The sequence below is a fragment of the Callorhinchus milii genome, unplaced genomic scaffold (assembly GCF_018977255.1).
Source record: "Callorhinchus milii isolate IMCB2004 unplaced genomic scaffold, IMCB_Cmil_1.0 Scaffold8, whole genome shotgun sequence".
Classification (NCBI taxonomy): Eukaryota; Metazoa; Chordata; class Chondrichthyes; order Chimaeriformes; family Callorhinchidae; genus Callorhinchus; species Callorhinchus milii.
The window spans coordinates 9,254,561-9,274,132 of NW_024704749.1; the positions used below are offsets into that span (position 1 = coordinate 9,254,561).

A 19,572-nucleotide genomic window follows, 5' to 3' on the forward strand; every position below is an offset into this window, starting at 1 on the left:
ATATTTCCATCAATCCCCTTGTTCCCTGGAGCTGCCGTTTCTCCGAGGATTCTGGACTGCAGTGGAGCAGGAAGAAAGCAACCAGGGAACAAATTGCTCACGGTTTGCTATAATGGGCTCCACCTTTTAATTGCATTACGATTTCACATCCAAATGGGCAGCAGAGGCTTGACATTTTTATTTTACTTTCAATTCCCCCATTTCTACCCAATAGCTCCGTCAGCCAGGACCAATAACAATAATAATAATCCTTGCATTTGATATAGGGCCTTATCATGTCTTCGAGACGTCTCAATCGCAGGATGTGCTGCAGCTCCTAGTGACACGGTGAGACATTCCCCGACTATACTCAACCCAGGCAAAAGATTTGATTTCAAAGAGACTTATTTAGAACTAAATCGACAGCACCAGTTTTAGATTATGAAGGATAATAGGTCCCTAGTGTGCGTGACCAGAGCCGTGCCTGCTCCTGAGTGACTAAAAGGAATTGTATACCTGCAGATAACTCCAGACATGTGGATTAACTCACTGCCACGACCGAAACAGCTGTTCCCACTTCCACGCGGCTTTTTTGGGTTAGCCGGGTGTCTGACACATACAGGAACCCAATCACCACGCTTATAAGTATCCAAACCAGAGTTCCACCCATCCGTGCCACCTAACCATGGATATGGCACTGAGGAGCAAGGGACTTGGCCTTTCTCCCAGACATTTCTGTTTGCCGACTTGCCTGAGAACACTGCGTGGAGAGACGTTTTTGCCCTGTGGTGAGCTCTCCATTCCCGACCACAATTTGCACTGAGCAAACCCGCTCACAACTCAACACCAAGACCAAGTGAGGGGCAGATCCTCAAATTCCTTCGTCCTCGTTGCGGGGAAAGACGCCTGCCTTCGGTTGCCTGCTAATCACGCAGCTTGGTCAGAGGTATTTTGCGTGTTGCGTGCAAAGAGGGTGAGCGCTCAAACTATTTGGGTTATTTGGGGATATCCCACAATCATCCGCAAAGATGAATGGCTGCCTGTGCGTAATTGGCTGCCGCGTTTCCCCCACAAAAGATACAGTCAATTCGCTTTACAGGAACCCAGGCGATAGCTCCTTCTCTTTATCGAACAGTGTCATGAGGTCTTAAACATCCACCTGAACAGGCGGACAAAATATCCATCAATGCACTGGAGTGGAGTGTTAGTCTGGAGTGGAAGCTCAAAGTTGCTGACGTGGATCCTAAACCACAACCTTCTGAGCAGATTTCTACCCAATGGTTTGGTCGAATAATAAAAAAAAACACACGCGAGTGGTTCTGAATCAGGTCCTCGCTCACGTTCTGCCTGTATTTCTGACGGAGCAGGCTATCTGCATCACAGCAAACATGAGCAAGGAGGGCAAATAAGACAGCGGCAAACACTGGAAGGATGCGAAGCACATCCACACAAGGTCACAGCGCGGAATTTCCACGGGGAGAAGATGTGGACTTCAGCAAACCCAGACCTCACTGCACCGTTTAGATGTTCCCACTTCACCGCAACTCATTTAGATTGAAACAGCGATCAGTACGCACTGCATCCCCACTGCATTCTCTCCCATGTACATTCCTTACAATCTGTACAATTATAAGGCCTGAAGGGTTGCGATGAATACCTGCCCAGCACTGGCTCTGGATCAGCTGTTAGCCCAGTTCAATGCCTGCCCGGCTAATGGAAAGGAGTTACTCTGGCTCTGCCCACAACATCACCAGAACTTCTCAATGCAGGCAGCCTACAGCAAGAGCACGGATATACAAATTATGTACAATATGACACCATGCAACCGCACACCAACTACATGTGGAGTCCTGTAGCTCAGTGGTTAGAGCACTCGCCTGGCAAGCGAGAGGACCTGTTTTCGATTCCCGGGCTGGGAGAAACCTTGGGCAAGTTTCCTTACTCCACCCCCATGCCTCTGCTTACCAGCAGTGAGTAGCAAATCTGGTTGTTAGTTGACTGGTAGATCGCTTTTCCGGGGGTGGGGGCGGGGTAATAATCCCTTCAAAATCAAAAGGGAGCCCTTTGAGACGTTCGTACTCCCTCCCTCCCTCTCTAAGTGATTTATTTTTTGCTCTGTGCTATTATTGTTATTAATATACCGTATTCTAATACTGGCATCAGAAAGACTCACTAAGGGAAAAGAAGACAAAATCCATTTAGCTTGATTTGAACTATTCTGCACTCGGTACTTTTCAAAGTAAGTGCAGCACCAACTCCGTTTATTAAAGGTTATTCTGCACAGCACAACACGGTGTTTTAATAGCAAATCCATCTCCTTAATGTCCAGAGTTGATTGGGATGTGCTTTGCAGCAGCTTCTGCGGAAGGATGATGGACTTAAGATGTCAGCGGAGGAGTAAGCAGAGAGAGGCAAATGTTCCCGATTTAGACAGTTATCACTTCAGGCTTCTGCATTCCTTCAGAAACTTAATAATCGCTCCATTTTGAACGCAGGAACCAAATGACGCTTTTTAAACATGTTGCAGCATTTAAAGTGGCAGGAGATTGCTACCTTCCCTCGGTTTTAACATGAATCAAACACCCTCCGTGCCACTTTCCAGATAAAAAGCAAAAGGCAGATGGAGCCAGCGCAGTGCCATTACAACAAGGGAAACCACGCGAACACTGATAGGGGCAAGAGCAGGAGATAAAGAGTCTGGCAACCATCCTCGAGACACAACAACAACTTGCATTCGTGTAGCGCCCTTCACACGTCCAGCAGCGCTTCACGGTTAGTGGAGTCCGACACTGAGCCGGTGGTGGGGGGGGGGGGGGTGTGGGAGGGTGCGCGGAAGGAAGAGGGGAGGTGATCGTAAGCACGAACAAAATCGTTGCATCATTTCCCTTCAGGGCTCCTCAGCGATTATGTTCATTCTCTCCCACTTTGGGGTTTGTTTTCGGGTCCAAGTGGGGAAGAGAGACAAGCACGTGGAACCCAGCCGACGCCGCAAACGCACTCGAAAGCAGAAATACGGTTGCCTCAGTCGCGGAACGGAAGCCGTAACATCTCCAACGGTCCCGTGCCTCCAGTGCGGGCAGCACAATAACTAGAATCTGTTCCCAACACTTCTTTCAACAATGAAAGGAACTCCATACTTGCAGCCAGCGCCCAATTATTTTACGCATTACATAATTTATTAGTATGAGACACGTAATTACAATGCCTAGGGCTAGAACTTCTACACACACTACAAAGATGGCTACAAAGACCGGAGATGCATTTTAATAGGACAAACCCACAGAGCACAGCATAATCTCTAGAAGTCACTGGAGATGGATGGCTCAGAAGTTCCTGGCAAGTAGTGAAAGGTTCATACACCACGTCAAGCAATTCTTTTATTCCTAATCATGTGAAATGATGCAATATTTATACAGAAACAGAATCCCTGGTACCAATCTGCTTCCCCACCCTTTATTTTAGAGCAATTATATTCGCTATTCAAATTCCTCCCATTTAAGTTTTCTCTTCCCCACTGCCACAGACATCTGTGGACACTTGGCATTAGTTGGTTCTCTAAAGGAACTGTAACTTTCTTGCCACCAATTGCTCTGCGGAGGTAACCCAGGAAGATTTAGCAAGGTTCAAAGTCTAATTAAGATACCGTCTACTCTGACAACTAATTTGGGAAGGTATATTAAATGCCATACGCGTCACACAAGCTGCAAGTGAATCCTGAAGGAGATGTGCATCTTTAAGTCGTTACTTTACTCGCAAGAAATGGAAGAACATAAGCAGTCACTCGCTAGTGTGTGTGTGTGTGTGTGTGTGTGCTCGTTTAGCGTACGGAGTGCACCCAAACGCACAACCAGAGTGCACTCGGCTCTCGACAACTGAGCAAGTCACACAGCATCCTCACTCACCGCCTGACTCTCTCATTAACCAGAGGAGGCAACCTGAGAAGGCGTGAAATCACAATCACCGCTAAATTAACATGCACAAAGAGATAAGACTAATGAATAATCATTGAAATTACTGGAAAAAACAAATTCCCCTAATTTGCTGAAACGCACGTTGATGCCGGACCCCAATCCAGGATTTAAAGCAGCTCGAATCGGTCAGCGGGAGTACAGACCCCGGTCACCAAGCAAATAATAATTCCTTAAAAGAAAATAATAAATTGGTCACTTCAATCCACGGCTGTTCGTGGGGGACGCTGCTGTCCGCAACTGGCTGCCGACTCGCGCCCGCAAAATATACAGTCAATTCACTTTACGGTGTATCCCGTGAAGCGCTTTGAGACGTCTCGAAGACGCGATCGGGCGCTGTATCGAAAGCAGGAGTTTATTGTTATATTCTAATCGGTGCCAGGAACAGCCGTGCGCACGGAAGATTGTTATCGCAGCGTCACAAGCCTCACCTGGAGCAGCCGATCACGCTGAGCGTTGGCAGCTTCCATCAAAGCATTTGTGGAATCAAGAAACCTCAAGCATGACAAGATTGTGATTTAATGAAGACTAGAGCTGTTGGCCTGCTGAGCTTTCATTTCATCCTGAAATCAATGGATGTTCTGTACAGTATCTTCTGGGGCTCTGCTCGACAAAAAAAAAAAAACCGAGGTAGGCGCAGGGCAGAAGACACCAATTATATTCCACACAGTGTGGGACTCCAGGGCGCGGGGTGAACCCAGTATTTGTGTTTGTTAGGGGCTAATCAGGAAGGCGATTAATGGAGGCCACTCTAAATAGCGCAGCAGTGCACTTGTTGGCTCACAGCCTCACGTCTCTTGAGGGGGTTACGAGACGAAAAAACTTCTGAGATCCAGTTAATCCACCGCCATCTTTCTGATCAACGTGTGATGCGAACACAATCTGCTCGTTTCAGGTGGGAGTTGAAAGTTCCCGTGACATCAGTCGAAAGGGGAAAAAAAAAAGGAGAGAGAGGAGTTTCTGATATCCTGGCCGCAAATCCTCCAGATTAATTGGTCTTTTAGCTCACAGCTGTTCAATGTGTGGGATGCTCCCACCACCCCCCACCCCATTCACAGTCACTACACTCGACGGAAACTTCAGTGAAGGTGCTTTGAGACGTTCAGCGTGATAAGACGCTGTATCAAGAGAAATGCTAAAGGTCTCTCTCTCTCCGTAATTGTTCGGCCGGCAATCGGGAAGAGAATTTCTGGAATTCAAAACTGGTAATGTGACTTTACCAGAAGATGGCGACACAGCAGAACACAAGTCGGCTCGAAACCCAACGCAGACGGGAACCTGAAGACGCCAAGGTTTAGCCGATTAACCCGTTTAAAATAGTGCCATCGTCTCAAAGCACCTCCCAGGTAACTGCTGCCAAGTGTAGTGACGTTGTGCTTTGTGCAACCGATTTGTGCACAGCGGGTTTAAGAGGAAGAGCGGGCGGAAACCTAACACATCTGCCAATAATTACATGTGGGTTATTTCAGAAAATAATACTTGTAATCGACACACGCGGCACCTTAAGTGAAACAAGGCCACAGCAATTGGAACTCACGAAAACCCCACGTTTACAGTCAATATAAAGAAAAGTCCGCTTCGTTTAACGTCGAGCGTCCTTTCTAGCTTGGCCTCCTGCTCCATTTGCTCAACCGACTTACAGTAACCAGCACCGTGGCTATTTACTGACGAAAGTAAGGTGCGGGGGATAAGACCAGGCCAGAGGGGCAAAGAGGAACACCTCAAGCAGCAAAACCAAACAATCACAAGAACAAACAGCAATTATGACATCTGCATTTTACCAACGTTTATAACAGCGTCTTATTGTTCAGTAATCTGGTTGAGGAAATACGTTTGAGACAATCTGTCCATTTGCAGCATCGATTTACAACATGGCCTTTTCCTTCCCATCAACAGTCTTGACAAAGCATCAGTGTATTTCTGGATTTGACCCCATGATGTGCCAGCTACTCTTTCTCCAGGTATGTCTACTGACGGGTTCGAAGATTTGTCTTAGATTTTGTGCAGGTAATACAACAACAACAACAACAAGATTACATTTATAAAGCGCCTTTCACGTCAGGAGGACGTCCCAAGGCGCTGCACAATTGAAATCTGTTGAAATATCTGCCGGACGCTGGTGTGCGCAATTGGCTGCCGCGTTTCGCCCACAAAATAACTTTACAGACCATTTTCTTTACAGCGTATTCTGTGACGCGCTTTGAGATGTCTCGAAGACGTGATGAGACGCTGTATCAAATGCAAGGATTACTTATTATTATTTCTTTATCTACGTTTGTAGCAGGAGCATCAAGAAACCAGGGAAAGCTCATTTTTGTGACCCAATGTCATACCCTTTTTGTTGTCACCCAAGTCATTTCGCTGTAAACACAGTTGATTCTCAAGCCTCAGTAACACTTCCCCCCACCATCATACAAGAGACAGCAGCAGCGACTTGGGAAGTCAAAGGCACTCACCGAAGACTCCACTTGGCTCCGGTCTGCGATGTCGATATAAACCACTTCCACATTTTTCCAGGTCTCTGGGTCCAGTTCATGCACCTGAAAAATACAACTGGGTGAGTAGCAGCAACACAACTGGATGGAAACAATACACATACAACTACACCCACCTCAATCAGAGGCAAATTACCCCTTACAGCATAAGTTTCACCCCCAAAATATACAGCCAATTCACTTCACAGTATATTCTGTGAAGCGCTTTGAGATGTCTAGAAGATGTGATAAGGCCCTATATCAAATGCACGGATTATTATTATGATTATTATTATTAGTATCCCTTGACCTGATGGAAAAGGGGAGTTTCCCCTAGTGATTATTGTCTGCCAACAATCCCCCAGATACCCTGGTCATTCGCTTCATGTTCGGTGTTTGTGGACTTTGCTGTCTACATTTGCCTACACATTCACAGTGGCTCCGCTTAACAGCATTTCCTTCTGAAGTGCTTGGGAGACATTTTGAGATGTATAGGCGCCATAATCGAATCAAACTGAACAATAGTGATAATAACGCAAAGAACATTTGCTTCCGAGCCAGCACACTTCCCTCGTGCATCATCTCAGCCCAACGTACGCTGTGGACGGCAGTGTCAATGGGAACTGCACCCTCCAGTATCCATTGTGCTCCACCCAAAGCGTGTTCACACCACCCTCCTGCCCTTCCCTAGTGTACAAAATGTCTGCGCCTATAGATCAGGAGCTGTAATGAGTGGCCCAGGATTTATGCCTCAGAGCAGGGAGTTAACTGGCGATTTGTTTGGGCATTTAAAATGATGAAAGGAATCAACAGGTTAGACAGGAGATGTTTGTTTCCCCCCTGGTAGAGTGATCCATTATATAAGGGGCAGACCCTTCAAATCAGAACCAGGACAGTTAGAACCGAATCTGGAAGCATTTGTTTCACGCGGAGGGTTCTGAACATGTGGAATGCTTTACCCTGAGACAAAGAAAAGTCCAGCCAACATTTTCTTTTTTTTTTGAAAACCAACCCCAACTTGAGACAAAAGCCGAACTGCAGAGTCTCCTAACATTCTCCGCAACCTACAGACGTCGATCAAGCGTGGCATGTGCCAGCCACCGTGCTACCAGTGTGGTCAGATACCCACCAGGGTATAATAATCATCCTCGCAAATGATATAGCAACCTCATCACATCGTCAAGATGTCTCAAAGCGCTTCACAAGTTTTTACTGCAAAATATTGCGACTCTGCATTTGTGGGCGAATGCGAGGGCCAGTTTGTGTGCAGTAGTGAATATCATTTTTATTTGTGGGATTGGCGGCCAGCACACCAGAAGAAACTCCGTTCTCTTTTGAATAGGATCCCATGGGATCTTTAACATCCACCTGAACAGGCAGACGGGACTTCGGTTTAACATCTCATCCAAAGAACAGCACTTCCGCCAACACATCACTCTCCCAGCACTGCCTGAAACATCAGCCGAGCTGAAACACAGCTGGACTGTGTCTTCAAAGTCCCGATGTGGGATTTGAACCCACAATCTTCTGACTTTAGAGGCGAGAGTGTTACCAACTGAGTCAGGCAACGGCATAGTGACTGTGTGTGTGCGTGTGTGTCACGGGGAGGTATATTGACTGTATGTGTGTGTGTGTCATTACACAGTGCAGTTACAGTCTCTACGCAGTACATTTACAAGGTATACTGCGATTCGGTGCCTTGACAGATGCTAACTTGCATTCACTCATTTATTTGCTAGAGGTTCAGAGATTAAAAGAGTGATTTACGCTTTAATTAGGTTCTCGATTCTGCGAACTAAAGATTAACCCTTTTACGCATCCACAGTCTCCAATTACTGAACCCGGAATTTGTGGCCCTCTAAAAATACCTGCTTAATTCATTTGAAACAGCAGGGCCTAAGCTGGCTAAACTGTGCCACAGACAGGCAGTGACGTTTAAAATAGCAGTACTTCTGCTGTGTCACCTTAACATAAGGAATCAACCCACAGCACAGTAAATGCATGTCGTTACCCACGTGGACTAAATGTCAGCCAATGCCTAGTAATGGACAGAAATCTACACAGTAAACTACCCTCATGTTAGACAATACTGAGGTCAGGCGCAGGTCTGTAAGTCGTAATCTTTAGCAATCCATCCACCAGTCCCCCTCCCTACAAAGAGTACAAGCTTCGAGAGCAGAAGATGCCTCGCTATTGGCAAGTTTGTCTACAAATCCACAGTCACTGTACTCGACAGTAAAATCCTGTGAAGCAACCTGAGATGTTTCAAATGCAAGGATTACTGTATTATAAGTCAAATCCTTTGTGTAACTTTCTTGTAAAAGACCTTTAATATTAAGAGGGCTGCTTTAAAAGTTGGCAAAGTGCCAACCTACCATAGAATGTAAAAGTCAATCAAACCAGGTTATCTGGATAATTGGCAGGTCATTATGAGAAATTCTACAGCCCATTATGCCCAGCATTATTTCTTCATGGCCTATCTCTTTGAAACCTCCATTGGGAATAGTACTTACATTCTCTGTAGTCCCCAAGTCTGGCTTGTGCCATGTCTCAATTTTAATCAAGAAATTGTCCTTCATGTACTCATTCTGCATTGGAGACAAAAAAAAGTACAAGACATTTTGAAATACAAGATATCCTTAAGCTTGATATAAATCACTAAATGACACAGCTGTAACATACACAGATGCCCAGGCATAGATGCTGTAAAAGTACATGGATGCCACAAGCTCTATACTTTGCCCCATTTATTCCACAGCCCTTGATATGTTCAGCTGATTCTCAATGCTCATTTTGAAGCATTCAGATACAAATCCAATCTGGCTGCTCTGCCAAACCCTGCAGATTCACAGCTTTACAAATAATTAGTATTAAGTTGATAACGAATGCTTGCCAACTCAACAGGAGTTGCATCACATCAGAGGTCACGGCTTCTTGGTTAGTTGCGCGAATATTTCAGAACCTTTGCTTATTTTAAAGCCATTTGCAGTGAAAACATTCCTAAGCCATATCACGCAACAGGGCAATTAGCGTTCACACTGGAACCATACCACAAAAGGAATAGAGTATAGTGCAACCACCAAACATTAACTCCAGTAAATACACCAGTTATAACCTACTTACAATCAGCACCACAAAATAGCACTGTGAAAGGCACCGTCCAGATGTTCTGTATTTAACATCTAACAAGTATTTACTTCCAGTTGCTATAGAACGCAGATCAATTTTCTACATTTACCCATCTGTGACTAACTGACCAACCCTCCACTCAAAACAAAAGGCTAGAGAACTATCGAGTGATGGGCAATCCCTAGGTTCAAGGTCTAGTGCCAGCTGAAAATACAGGAGAAAAAAATACCCATACTTTTCTCCATTAGAAGACAATTGGCTTCATACAACTGCTGTGTGGCACAAACTCATGCTGGCTTTTGTACATTGGATCCTGCAGCAGGGAGTGTGATGCTGAACTGGAGGTGCTTTAACCTCTACCCTCTTGTCGTTTAGGTTTAGCTTGTGTCATTTGGGGAAGATAGAAGGCTGTTCTTGGGTACAATGGAGGCAAGCTTGACTTTGCAGGCGATCTTGCAATGTAAGAGCGGATGAACACCAAGTGCAGCTTTCCAACATGCCGAGGGACGTTGGTAAGAGTCAGGTCGGAGGATCAGTAACAGTGACCAACAGCACAAGATTTCATTAGCCATAAAATCGGTCACGGAACAAACCAAGCCAGAATGTTTCAAAGCTCAGCTGCAGCAAATCAGCTTCTCTTCCAGCTTCCCAGGGAAGTGCACCGAAATGAGATGGGAGAGTGGCCCCAGGCTCCCCGAGTGCCTCCCAAGAGAGGACCCGAGTGGCACTGACAGGTTCGGGGAGAGTTGAGTCTGCTCGGACAGATTTTTCCAATATTTAGGTTTGATGGGTTCCACATGGCTGCTCGTGGGTCACGGGGCAATGCCAGCTCACACATGACTGGATCTGTGTGCAATTGGCTGCTACGTTTTGCCCACAAAATATACAGTCAATACAACTTACATATATATGTATATGCTGTGAAGCGCTTTGAGACTGATGAGGCACTATATCGAATGCAAGGATTATTATTATTATTATTATTTTACAATCTCTTCCCATGGCAAGCTCTGCCTAGGTTATCAGCTCTGCACGATCAGGAAACTCCTGCCTTTCCACTCCTTGGCTCATCGTAAAGCCCCAACAACGCCTTTAAATACTTGTGGGACGCCTCGATACTCTGCAAAATGCATTGAACCCAAAGTCAAACAGGGACTGGTTCAGTGAAAAGAATTCGGGGGATTAAGAATCATCGAAGAAATGGTTCATTCATTTGAGCCTTCTACAGTGCTGCAAAATTATACACAGCAGAGCTGGCTGAGGATGCACAATGAATATTAGTAACCACGAAAGCATTAGTCAGATTTAGAATCAATAGCAAATTAAAATAAACTCGGTCATTTCATCTACTCACCGTAACAACTGGGGTAAATGGAATGAGCATGCAAAAGAAAAAAAAGACACACAAAATATTTAGTAAACCTCCACACAAAACCAAACCAACCATTAGAATCTTTGTACATTATTTCGACAGCTTGCAGCTATTTGTTATAAGTAGTTTTGAGAGTAACCAGAGTGCAGCAATATGTTCAGATGGCAATAGCTGTGTGTTCTACAGCCACTCCAAGTCTGCTGTACCCAACGGGTAAGCAGCTGTACGGCTTTGACAGTGGGATTAAGCGCTCTGGGACGCTATCGTGTGTGAAGGGGCCTTATGTAAACACAAGTTGTTGTCGAATTGAAAACACCCTTTCAAACGTAAGCGCCAGCCATTCCCACATAAGCTGCTACGCTACATGTAAAGCTCTGACCTCTTCTATACTGTCCCAGCAATGAACTTTATTGGTCCTCAACCTCAGGAGCACTTACTGCAATATTAACGCAGTCACTAGACATTACAGTAAAACCCGCGAAGCACTTGGAGACATCCTTCCAACATAAAAGGTGTTGCAGGGAACTGGACACTGGGAGAAACTCCCTTTCCTTTTCAATCTTTAACGTCCACCTGAACAGAAGGGAAAGATGCTGGAAGCCGAGGGCTGGATTATGAAGGGATGGGATGATGTGTAGATGTGGGGCAGCCGTTGGTATTCAGCAGCAAATAGTACTAATTTACACCAAAACACACCAGAAGTGTGCAACGTCATCAGCCAGTCACTGAAATCCTATCATTGTGGTAACAACCTGGATACCCAGCACTTTGAGATAAACTATCTTACACTGATAAACACCATGAGCAACAAGCAGTAACACAGCGATTAAATACTAGTATTGTTTTACACACAAAGTAAGCTGAACTGTGAACTTACTTGTTCTGCAGTAGGGGTATGCATTCCAAGCTTCCTCATAGAACAATAAGGAATGTTTTGGTGCAACCATTCGCAACATGCGTGGAATTTTACTGTGGGAACAAACGGTTCATAACTTACCAAAAGTGAGATGCAAAGAAACTGAAAATATCTTAGCAGAAAGAAGAGCCCCAAAATAAACCCTCTCTCTAGCCCCGTGTACACCTCAGTCAACAGTCAACAGTGCACGTGATCTGAAGGAGTGGACAAGAAACAAGTCACATTTACGCAGCATCTTTCACGTCGGGAGGACGTCCCAAGTTGCTGGACAGTCAGGGATTTAGCCCCGAGCTGAGGGTCGGGATCAGGAGGGGTATAGAGGGAAGACCCTACCCAGTGTGAGTACATAAATGCAAGTTGCTGTTTGTGGGACGTTGCTGTGCGCAATTGTACTGCTGCATTTGCTTACAAATAGTGTCATTTTATTTTGTGGTAAATTCTGTGAAGTGATTCGAGATGTCTTTCCGAAGTGATAAGGCGCTACATCAAGTAACAGGAACATTATTATTGTACGTTGATGCCACATCATTTTGGACTCACCAACAAAGTGGAAACAGCCTGCTGACGTGCATCGTGTTGAATCTTTTCTCGTTACGACGTGATGTGGACTAACCGAGATGTTACGTAAGTTTAACACTACAAAGCGAGCGCCTATTCCTCTGGACAAAAAACATTGAGGGAGACAAAACTCTTGAAATTGGTTACATGATTTAAAGTTTGCGTCTACGTGAATCTCTCATTGTTTATGATGTGGTGATGGGAAAAAAAAGGGTCTGGGGATTCTGGAAAGATGGATCAAATGGGCCAAAAAGGCTTCTTTCTTCATTAAAACCTCTCTTGTAATCATGTGATATCTCCCCCTGGTTACCGTCCCGCCAAAGCTGGATTTAGAATTTGACTCAACTTGACTGAAGTCCAGACATTCCAAGTCAGTCCCAGCAGAATCCGACGCTAGGAATAGTTTTGTTGGGCCCCGGCCAACGATAATGACTCAGTTTCAAAACCGGCAACTTTATTCAGGAGAGCGAGACCCATTTCAAACAAAGTGGTCGACTCCACAGCCAGTCGTCAGCTCCGAATGCCGGCGATGGGGCACCTCCATCTCACGGCATTCACGCTGCCATTAATTGGCCACCTTGAAGCTTACTCGGGGCGCCTGGTTCCAGAGGAGAATGTGGCAATGTGGTTAGAGAGGTGGTCGAAAGATAGGAAGCAGAAAGTGGGACTGAAATGGATGTTTTTTTCAGTTGGTAGAAATTTAGAGATGTGCCACAAGGGGTTTGTGATGGGACCTCTCCTTTTTTCAAATATATATTAATGACTGCAACTTAGATTCATGGAGTAAGAAGACAAAGTTTGCAAATGATACCAAGCTAGGCAGTGTAGCGAATAGTAAAAAGGGCAAGAGACTATATGAGTAATTTAGATTAATGCAATGGGCAGATCAGTGGCAGATGAAGTTCAATGAAGCAAAATGTGAGGGGATTTATTTCTGCAGAAGATATGAGGGAAAAGGATATATATTCAATGGTAGTATCTTGCAAGGATTGGACAAAGTAAATAGGAAGAAGCTATTTCCACCAAAAGAGGAAGCAGTGACTGAGGACCATAGTCATAAGATGATCACGAGAAGAGTGAAAGGAGAGTTTAAGAGAATGTTTCTCACTCAGGGTTGTTGGGACATGGAATACCCTATCAAGTAAAATGGTGACAGATTTCAAGAGGGAAATAGGCAAGTATAGGATAGATAGAGGCTTAATGTGGAAATAAGGCAGGGCAATGCGATGGAATGGACTTGATAAAATAATAATAATCCTTGCATTTGATAAAGCGCCTTATGACATCTTTGAGACTTCTCGAATGCCCTTCCTCTACACTGTAAAGTTGTATGATTGTACTCCTGGTATGTAAAAACATGTCTATAAGGGAGTATATTGAAAACCTGATCAGTGTTAAGTAGAACTAATCAATGCTCAGTGGAGCATTAGTGTAGAACAACCTCTAAATTGCGAAGACCATATCAATGTTTTGTCTACACTCCCCACGTATTGCTGAAGGCATTATATTACATTCCTCACAGGTACGGCAGGATGTCCACAAATAAAGGTTCAAATCCACATGTAATCCAGCCAAAGCTACCCAGGAGCAACCGAACAAGCTCCAAACTGGGATAAGTTTAAAACTTGGTCATTAGAAGTTTATTCGGGATCTGGAATGCCGCCCTTTCATCTAATTGGACAAACTCAAAACCCAGAAGAGTATCTTGTAAGAGCCCTGCAAAAGGGTAGTTGTAGCAGTTTAATTCTAATTCGTGGTGAACAACAACAGCAACTTGCATTTATATAATACCCTTCATGCCGGGCGGCAGCTTGGAAGGCTTAACAGTGGCGGAGCCCGATGCCAAGCCAGGGGGAGGGGGAAGGTGACCGTTGGCACGGTCGAAGAGGAAGGTCTTCGAGTGCGACATGAAAATGATGAGAGAGGGGGCAAGGCAAAGGGGTTGAGGGAGAGAGTTCCACAGCATCAGGCACAGAGCACAAAACTGCTCTAACTGGATGCAGTATAATACTCTGAGGTCAGAGAATGCCAGGAGGGAGGGGAAATGGGACAACGATGCTTGAATAGTGTGGAGTCTAAAATTGTTGGGGTACAGAGCGCGCCTCTACTTTCTACCCCAGCGACTGAATCAAAATTGCATTAAAATAGGGCGGGAAATGAAATATATTCAGAGAGCAACGAATATCCTGTTACATTAGGCCCCAATCCCTTTCCCCACACACCGTGTCTGGTTCCACAAAAGTGAGCGTTTAACTCGCATTCCTCAATAGCAGTAATGTCGATGTGCTTTGTGTGACTAATAGAAAGCAGGTCCATCAGAAGGTTGATTACAAAAGGTTTTCCCTTGATCAGTACGTATGAACCCGGGCTTCAATCAGAAGCAGAATAAAACTAAACCAGATGCTTTGGGACTCTTATTTCTGAACTGCAAAGCAAAACAGCTCCAATATTTAGCTTCAAAGTAGCTGTAGTATTCTTTCCAGGTTCTGTGTGTTGCGCGAAGCCTTTTCTCAAGTAGACGAAGCTGAACTTATAAAACACAGCGATTTCTTTTTTCTGTGTCAGGCTACAGCACAACATAGTGAAGTAGTTTAGGCTCCACCGTACATGACCCAGGGCTAAGGAATTCATGAATATTTTAACAAAAGGCAAAGAGACATAACTTCCAAGCTCCAGACTTGGTATAATCAGGGTCCACCCTCGCTCCCCCTGTGGCTCTTTCCTTCCTGTGAAACTACAGGTTAATTTTGTCTGGGGTTCACAAAGCATTCATTTTTTGAACAGCGTTTAAAAAAAAAGCCATCCTTCAACCTCAAACACATACGAAGCAAACGATTTTGCCTGACCAAGTAACCCTTGCTTTTGATGTAGCGCCTCGTCACGTCTTCGAGACGTCTCAAAGCGCTTCACAGAATATACTGTAAAGTGAATCGACTGTGTATTTTGTGGGCAAAACTGCAGTGTACAGGTAGGTCAATGGGCCTTTGAGGAATAGGTTGCTCAGCCCTGGGTTAGAAAGCTCGAACAGAAAAACCTATGGCTCGCTGGAGCTACAGCTATGATACTTTGCGGAGTTTGTAAAAAGTGCTTTCTTTGGCCAACCTTTTGGATTTCATTGCAATAGTGAGCTGGGTAAGTAGGTACACATCGAGTGCAGTACCACAGCACAGCTTTAACCTTTAGACCACTGACCACCACAGGAAATTCCATTCTCCAGGAGGCAGAATTCGGTTCACATGCTGTTGCTGAAACAAACTCGGCATTACAGCGTAAAGCTACTCAAATGTCAGGAGCACAATTCTTCACAGTAAACCTTGTAATATTAAAGATTTCACTTCTGCTCACCCAGCTCTTGCTTCCCCTACTCAATTTTAACTACAGTCACAATGTGTTCTTCAATTTACATGCAAGTCCATCTTAAACTGGGTCTCGCAGCATAAAAAGGCCTCCCATTTCCTTCAGTTATATAATAAAATTGGTCACTTCAATCCACGGCTGTTTGTTAGTTATTAGTTCCCAGTTTTAAGCGAGCGACATGTCAAACAAACCAAGTCAACTTCTGATGCTGCTTTGGAACAGCTCCACGAGGCTGGGTCGAGAGTATATTCACACTTGTTACTCCTCTGTCACTTGAATAGCTCATATTTCTCCATATCCCTGGAGTCCTGTAGCTCAGTGGTTAGAGCACTCGCTTTGCAAGCGAGACCCCTGGGCTCAATTCCAGGCAGAGAGCGAAACCTTGGGCAAGTTTCCTTACTCCACACGCCTGATAATAATCCCTCCAAAACAAAAAACAATAATAAATTGGTCATTTTCAATCTACAACTGTTTGTAGGACAATGCTGTGCGCAATTGGCTGCCGCGTTCGCCCACAAATATACAGTCAATTCACTTTACAGTATATTCTGTGAAGCGCTTTGGGACGTCTAGAAGACGTGAAAAGCGCTATATCAAATGCAAGGATTATTATTATTTTATTATTATCCCATTACGTTCTAAGTGTCGGTCTAACTAAATAATAATCCTTGCATTTGATACAGCGCCTTACCAAGTCTTCGAGACGTCTCAAAGCGCTTCACAGGATATACTGCAAAGCGAATTGACTGTATATTTTGTAGGTGAAACGCAGCAGCCAATTGTCTCAATCCACAGTCGTGGATTGAGTGAACAAAATATATATTTTTTTTTGGAAGAGATTATTAACCCCGGAAAAGTGATCCGCTAATCGACTAACTAACTCCTGCTCACTGCTCATCCATTTCCCTCCTAATATCCCTCAGTTAAATCTGCAGCAAATGTTTTCTGAATTCCTTTCCAGTTATCATCGTTCTAATTTCATGACGATGGGATGTGGCTTCCCCATTCGCTTATGACAGGGAATCGCCATTCACAATCGATCAGGTCGATTCACTGGTTCAATTGTTAGACTGCTGGGTGAGTCACCTGGTCCATAACCAACAGTTCCTAGAATAAAAACTTATCCGCAGGAGTAAACTGAGTTGACATGTATTGCAAACCAGACAGAGTTCCACGTGTATATGCCATGTACACAGGGAAATCTACCCATGTCTGGAAATGTAATTTGCACTCTCTCCTTGAAAGGAGTCTGTTTATACCTAACTCCAGAGAATACGAGGAAAAGCTTGGCAAGGACCAAGGCTTGGGGGGTCCCAAAGGGTGGGTTGGGGACCTTACTGGAGCATAACCAGCTACAATAGTACAGAACCCATTGAAAGAACTATCTTTCCCATTGCTTGTCCAGCTTGGACAACCCAACACACAAGCGCCTCCAGGGGACCACCCCCACCCCCTCCCACACCCCCACCCCACCTCCTTTCCTGCTTCCCCCCCACTCTCCCCCCATCCCTGACCGGGAGCTTAGCCGCTGATACCAATCGCAAGTAGAATTTCTTTTTATATTACGTCAACAATTGACCTTTGCGAGCCTCGCCTTGGGTTCCCTGCGCCTAAACATTCCCTCTTGAACAGCAATAGATTTCCAAGAGAGAAAACGTGAAACAAAAAACAGAACATCGCATTCTCTGGCCCTAATGGGCTATGTGGGCTTTATATCGCAGCTCACTTCCTGAGGGAGAGAAGTACGTACACGTAAAACTTCCTGGAGGGGTAAACTTGATATCTCCCAATGGGGAAATCAAGTGAATCCAGGATAAGTGTAGTATTACAATGCCCTGAGTAACCGCAACTCCAGAAATGTATATGGTCACGGTGTACGGAGTACAGAGGTTCTGTGACCCAGCATTTAACGCTGAGAATTTAAACTTAAGCTTAACATTGAATCCGTTGGCCTGGAAGTCTTACTCACCGTGTAGAGAGAGCATTGCTCTGCAACCTGAGACGCTACCCTGCATGGCGGGCGCTATATAAGTGCAAGTTGTTGTTGTATTACAACCTTGTCTCTTCTCGCACGTGCTGTACTTAAGATTGCAAGGCTACACCTCACCTCCAATAAAAGCCTGAGAAGAATAGAGACTTTCCTCATCTCGCTCCCACGATGAATATCTCTTAACTGGTCCTAGAATCATCCAGGCCACCAACCCCCCCACTCCAAACAACAAATAAATAACCCATGACGTTTGCCCAGCGCCTTTCACATCCGGAGGACATCACAGGCCGCTTGAAGACCTTTTCTTTTTTTTTAAAATCGTTTTTATGATTAAAAATGCCATAACATCACAGCAGCACAGAGAGAATTGTGAGTTGTGAAACGACGTACCTTTGTAGGTGGTAGATTTTGTGGGTGTATTGCCCCTTCTCCCCATTTTCCTCATAGGGTTCGTTTCTTAACACTTCAATTCCTTCACCTCCGCCGGTCTCATTCTTGCTGGCTTCTGCAACAGAATATAGCTGGCCCACATGATACTGGAAAAGAAGAGTGAAATCACACATAGGATACAGCATTTCCACTTTCCAACACAAATCGGAGCACCCAGCCCAGAGCCGCCAGCGCCATACAACACAGACGTACATTTATATAGGATCTTTCACGTCGGGAGGACATCCAAGGTGCTTAACCTTCCAGGCAGGGCGAAACCTTGGGCAAGTTTCCTTACTCCACACAGAGCCTAATAATAATCCCTCCAAAAACCCAAAACAATAATAAATTGGTCATTTTCAATCTACGACTGTTTGTGGGACATTGCTGTGCGCAATTGGCTGCCGCGTTCGCCCACAAATATACAGTCAATTCACTTTACAGTGTATTCTGTGAAGCGCTTTGGGACGTCCTCCCGACGTGAAAAGCGCTATATCAAATGCAAGGATTATTATTATTATTATTATTATTAACAATACTGGCTCGTCATCTGAGCTGGGGGCGTGGGAGCCAAGGGGGGTAAGTGAGGGGTTGATGACCGAAAGTGTGGACCCAAGAGATAGGTCTCGAGATGCACCTTGGACAAAGGGAGGGAAGGATGGATCTGGTCTAGAGTTACAACAACAGCAACTTGCATTCATATAATACGCTCCTCGCGCAGGGTAGAGTTACAAAGAGTAATATAGCTGTAAATCAGGTCACTTGGCCCGAACAGTCCACGCTGGTAATAGGGAGAGAGCCGGGAAATGGGATGAACGAGAAATAGGCAGCAGCGGCAAAAGCACAACGGACTAAATATCCCCGAGGTCTGTGCGGAACGGTTCAATTTCTATACCACAAAGACTGACACTCCAATACTGTGCCGGGGAGAGCTGCATTATTGGAGGGCACCGCTATAAACGTTTCTCTTTCCAGTTCGACTGGCGCTGTGGGATCTTTTACGTCCGTCCACCCGAGCAGGCAAACAGGACCTCGGCCTCATCTCATAACACAACCATCTCCTGGCAGCTCACCGGACCGCCAGTCTCAAAATTTCCATCCCGTGTAAATGTGATCTAAACCGTCGCGTCTCGCAGTTCGACGGCCCTCCCCTTGGAGAATCGTCAGGTTGCGAAATATGCTTCGGAAACGATCCCCGCCCCAGAGTGTAGAATCTCCGACGTAAAGCAACGTGATCTTGCCTGAACCAGGGTTCTGGCATGTCACACAAATCAGCTGTAACAAATTCAGCATGTGTAACAGTAACTGCTAAACAATAACACAGTCTGATGTCAAGACAAAAGACAACTGTTTCAGAGAAGTAGGGCACCAACCAGTTAAGCTCGACTAAATGTCATCAA

The 19,572-nt window shown here is 45.1% G+C and overlaps 1 protein-coding gene across 1 annotated transcript in view; it reads right to left on the minus strand.

Annotated features, from left to right (window-relative positions):
• LOC103188031 (phosphatidylinositol transfer protein beta isoform) overlaps positions 1 to 19,572 on the minus strand; it is a 47,629-nt gene that overhangs the window by 19,902 nt on the left and 8,155 nt on the right. Inside the window, exons 3-7 of the mRNA XM_042337765.1 lie at positions 18,134 to 18,279; positions 11,800 to 11,891; positions 10,905 to 10,912; positions 8,935 to 9,009; positions 6,404 to 6,487 (exon numbers count right to left, since the gene is read on the minus strand). Of these exons, the coding sequence (XP_042193699.1) occupies positions 6,404 to 6,487; positions 8,935 to 9,009; positions 10,905 to 10,912; positions 11,800 to 11,891; positions 18,134 to 18,279 (405 nt within the window). The remainder of the gene's footprint in view (positions 1 to 6,403; positions 6,488 to 8,934; positions 9,010 to 10,904; positions 10,913 to 11,799; positions 11,892 to 18,133; positions 18,280 to 19,572) is intronic.